The sequence below is a fragment of the Gadus morhua genome, chromosome 9 (assembly GCF_902167405.1).
Source record: "Gadus morhua chromosome 9, gadMor3.0, whole genome shotgun sequence".
Taxonomy (NCBI): domain Eukaryota; kingdom Metazoa; phylum Chordata; class Actinopteri; order Gadiformes; family Gadidae; genus Gadus; species Gadus morhua.
This window is the reverse complement of record NC_044056.1, coordinates 20,096,977-20,101,965: the sequence shown is the minus strand read 5'-3', so window position 1 is coordinate 20,101,965 and position 4,989 is coordinate 20,096,977. Positions and strand designations below refer to the sequence as shown.

The 4,989-nt window shown below is 51.5% G+C and overlaps 1 protein-coding gene across 1 annotated transcript in view; it reads right to left on the bottom strand.

Moving 5' to 3' along the window:
- Window positions 1–3,946: 3,946 nt before the first annotated feature.
- The window catches only part of mctp2a (multiple C2 domains, transmembrane 2a), a gene marked incomplete in the record, with an annotated part of 42,006 nt that continues 40,963 nt past the window's right edge, over window positions 3,947–4,989 (bottom strand). The window contains 1 exon segment of the mRNA XM_030365365.1: window positions 3,947–4,705. Coding sequence (XP_030221225.1) covers window positions 4,646–4,705 — 60 coding nt within the window.

The following is a 4,989-nucleotide window of genomic DNA, read 5'->3' as shown; positions in this document are numbered from 1 at the left end:
CTGGGGAACCCGCCATCTATCATGGTTAGCATGCTAAGTGGCTGATGTGTTAACCAACGCTGGTCAGGGCACAGCTACAGTCACTAGGACGGGAGATGAAGGAAAATAAACTAAGCCCACATAGTCCTTTAAAAAAATAAATAAAAACACATTGCGGACTGCTGCTCTAAATAGATGTGGGCAGAGCATGTCCATAAATGTACAAAAAAACTATTTACCATTTCGATCTTGTTAGCACTGAGGTGCTAACAAGCCAGAAAACGGTTCCTCTTTATGGTTGGCATGGGCCTCTCTCCTAAGATGCATTCAGTCTTTACTCAGAGCCGGTTTGGACTTGTGAGTACAACCGTTATGCTCAATGACCTGCTTTATAGCGGGATAGCGCACCAACACCCCATAACACACAGAGCATCAGCACATGACTCAACGATGAGTGCTGCCTCTGTTACGTTGGCCTGCTTTGAATAATCACAGCATCCCGGATTCAAAGTCAGGCAACCTTGACGGCGCGGCTCTTGTAACAATTACTAAAGGGGTGGGAGGCTGAGGAGGCCGGCTTATTCAGTTCAGGCTGCTTTCCATGCTTATGCATCCGCTTAAGGGGAAGGAAAGAAACGACAGAAATGCCACGCGAACGAGAGGGAGCGGGTGTTGTCATGTCTTCTGCACTCCTCTGCTTCTGACACTGCCAGAGCTGCTGGGGCTGAACATCAGAGGGGAGGCTGCTGAAAAGAGCAGGTTGTAAGGGGTCCTCGCGCAGTCAGCCTGCCCGCGGTGCTGCCTGAAGGACTACCATGGAAACAAGGAGTGTGACAGGCTCCGGGGGAAGGGAGGGGGGGGGGGTGCCTGCACCACAGCTGCAGGCACTTCCGCCTTGACAGGCTGATGAAGACATCACTGCCACACCATGCACAGCAACAACAACAACAACAACAACGGCAGCAGCAGCATCCACAACAGTGTACAGGAGGAGCAGGAGGAGGAGGAGGAGGAGGAGGAGGAGGAGGAGGAGGAGGAGGAGGAGGAAAGAATTGTGAGGGGACAGTGTTAACTGCTGTGTGGCACAAATGTTCATTAGTGAGCTTGTACAACGCCCAGGGAATCTCTCCGGTACGCGTTCAGGGACCATATAGCACGGTGTCTCTCGTCTGCAGAGGTGTGTTACTTTCCCAGGAGGAAAGCAATTTATAAATAATTTCTTTAATGTGATTGCACCTCTTTGTGGAGAGAATATGCGTCCGCCCCTGACTGGTCGACGCGTGGTGATTGGTATAACCCTGTCAACGTCTCCTCTTTGATTCAGCGACTCTAAACGCTGGCACAGAGGGAGTGTCCGAGTCAATAACCCCGTGCCACTTACTTGACAGCCTGGCACGGGTAACCCTGTATTCCCAGGTGACCCCCGCTAGTGGCTGGCAGCGCTGGGCTGAATAACATGTCAACTGGCGACGACACCGCTATCTGCACCTCCGAACTGCCCTGCCGTCTTTAAAGGGCCAGTGTGTCGGATTTAGTGTCGTCTGAAGGGAAGGGGCTTGGCTAAAATGGATTAGAGCACTAATACGATTTTTTTAATTGGTGTATATTCCAGGGAAAATGAGATTCGTCATGTTTTTGTTAGCTGAGAATGAGCCCATTATATCTAATGAAGGAGAGAGTTCCTTTCCACGGAGCCCGCCATAATGGACCGCCACGATTGTACAGTAGCCCAGAAGGACAAATGGCTCAAAAGAGGACATGCTTTTATTTGCATCATAATCGCTATTTTACTGCCTAAAGTTTACAGACTAAATAACTATACACAAATATCACTAAATCATAACCACTGCACCTTAAAGCAAAGAAGGGGAATGAGAGGATTAGTGTTGGTAATCCTGCTGTGTTGTCTAAATCCATGGCTCTGTGGAAGTGTCTTTAATGAGTTGAGCGGTTATTTTGTGATGAACATTGTTTTGAGTATTTGTGTTATGTTATCAAAATCCCTCGTCCTTCCATTTTAGGTGGGTTGCATATTGTTTTTGGCAAGTTGGACTGTTTACAATCTGATCGATTCTAACTACACTGCTATCGCTGCCTAATTGGTTTCTTTTCTCAGGGACACTCACAATCGTGATGTTTCGTAACTCCCCTCTTCACACACACACACACACACACACACACACACACACACACACACACACACACACACACACACACACACACACACACACACACACACACACACACACAGACACAGCCCCCCCCCGATGGAGTCAGGAATGCATCAATTTCAGCCAGTGTGTGTGTGTGTTTGTGCATGTGTGTGTGTATATAAGCTTGTCTGTGTGTATATATATGTGTGTGTATATATGCGTGCATGGGTGGATGTGTGTGATACTGTGGGTGTGAGCGCGGTATATATACGTGCGTATGTGTGTGTATACGCATGTGTGTGTGTGTGTGTGTGTGTGTGTGTGTGTGTGATTGAGCTCGTCAAAAGCTGGGGGTCACCTCCACAGCCCCTCCCTTTGAAACAGCCCCCTGGTGGCAGCCCCTGGGAGAGCGCTGATGTCTCCATCAGCTTGTCAAAAGAGCGCCCGGGGCTCTCCGGCGGGTCCCTGTGAGCCAATCAAACCCTTCACAGAGCTCCGGCGGACGCTGCTTACCCAGGGTGCCTCGGCGGGGGCGGGGCTGCTGCCCGGGCGCTCCCCGCGCCAATCAGTTCCACTCCTGGTGCTCCTGACGGACGGGACCAGGCGTCACTCCCGCCCGCCTGAGCTTCAGTGGGAGGGAGGAGGAAGGGGGCGCTGGCGGTGGGATTATTAACGTCAGGCCGACGCCACGCGGAAACTTTAGCTTCGATGACACAACTCAATGGGCACCGCGCGTCACGGGCGTGGCCACGCGTTCAGCTCCCGGTGAGCTGTTCTCCACAAGTGGATCGGAATAGTAATAATGTAGTTCTGTGGGGCGTAGCATTTATCAAGCCATTCATTTCATTATTAATTAAAAGCGCCCTAGATTATTCTGTATTGTTGGATTCTACGATGCATTTACTGCATAAAGCAAACCACTGTGGTGAAACCTGGCCTTTTTTTTGCTTCTGTGTCCTGACCCAAAGATAATATTAGGGCACGAATGAATTCAGATACTGGGTCTCCTTCCCCGTGCAAGACCCATTGTAGGGAGAGAAATAGACAAACACGTGTGGGGGGCCTCTGTGCGTGTGGGTGTGTGAGCCACCATTAGGTAGGGGAGGAGATTTTAATGGAAATGTAAAGCACTAAGTGCCGAGGACGGCGCGAGACAGAGAGAGACAGAGTGTGCTCTCCAAGAGATGAGCGCTCTTTCTCTCATCTGGACGCTGTTATTGTGAGGAGCCGACAAAGCGCTGCATTATAGCAGCCACGCGCGGCAGCCCAGCGCCGCTTTGATGTGAGCTCGGTAACCAAGGCGGCGCGCCCGCCGGTGTGAGCTCTGATCCGATTGCTGTGTTGTGTAATCAAACGTGCTCACGGCGTACTGAAGGGAAGAAGTGCAGTAATCCATCCGGACGCAGCGACGCCGTTATGGAGAGAATAATAAAAGCACACACACGCACGCACACGCACGCACGCGCGCGTGCGCGCGCACACACACACACACACACACACACACACACACACACACACACACACACACACACACACACACACACACACACACACACACACACACACACACACACACACACACACACACAGGCTGAGACACCAGCCCAAGCTGCAGGACGTGGGATGTTTCATTCAGTCTGCGGTCTGGCTGTTGGTTGTTTCGTCCATCTGAACTTGCGTACATGGTTATCGGGAATGGGTATAGATGAACAAAAATGGAAATAAACTCTTTCAATCTTAGATTCGGCGAATGTACAGCTCAACTCAAAATCATGTGTATTGAAATACCATAGTGAATGATTAACTGCAAATAATTTCTTCAAGAAATTGTATTTATAAACATAAAAAAGGCTTTGGTAATAATAGAGAATCAAAACAATTCTGAGTTTCTGAAAATATACATATTTAAAGCACAATTTCACTTCATTTGTCCTTTTTTTCGTGTAGGAGAATTGACATTCAAACAAAAACAAGTTACCATAATGCCAAAGTCACCATAATGCCAATCACATTATTAGTTAAATCTCATTAGATGGTTTTTGAATAAGCCCAGGCTCAAGCGGTACATATCAGAGAGGAGCGGAAAGAAAATCATGTCCTGCATCATCATTATTATTATTACTGTAACCATGGCAGCTGACGGCGGCCAGCAGCTCTCATGAGGCTGCTAGCCGCGTGATTGACAGCACCATGTGCTGGCCTTTAGCCGCTGCAGTGCACAGCCCCTGACAGGGGGGGGGGGACCGGGGGGCCGCAAGCCCAGACACATAAGCCACAGAGAGTGGCCGTCCGCACACCAGCAGCAGGGGGCTCCGAAAGAAACGGGTGATGTGAAAGGGAAGGGTTGCACACCGGCGGGGGTGAGGGGCGAGGGGGGGGGGGCAGCGAGAATGCGTTGGCATGGCTGACAGCCGGCGACCGTAGCGGGGGTCCGAGGCCGCACGCCGGCGCATAGCGGTGGTTCTCCGGCTCCACGGGGCCGGGGCCCGCGTCGGGGGCCTGCACCGCCCCGCTCACCTCTTCTTGCGCGGCAGGTTGTGCGTGCCGGCCGGTCTCTGCTCACTGTACTGCACCTGTAAAAACAAACAGGCTGTGGTTGGAGGCAGGTAATCTGAGCCCGCTGGAGCGCGGCGTAATGGCTCCCCCGAGCATCGCGCGCGGCGAGGGGGGGAAAGCGCAGCGGACCGGGCTGTAATGAATCATTTTTTAAACACAGGAGCAGAGGGGATTAATCACGGGGAGGAAGGGTTTGAGAAGGCAACGGGTGCCGTATAGCGAGCGCCGTACCCCGCGATCCGCCGCCTCTTCCTCCTCCTCCTCCTCCTCTACGCCCTCCGCCACAATCACAGTATTAGAA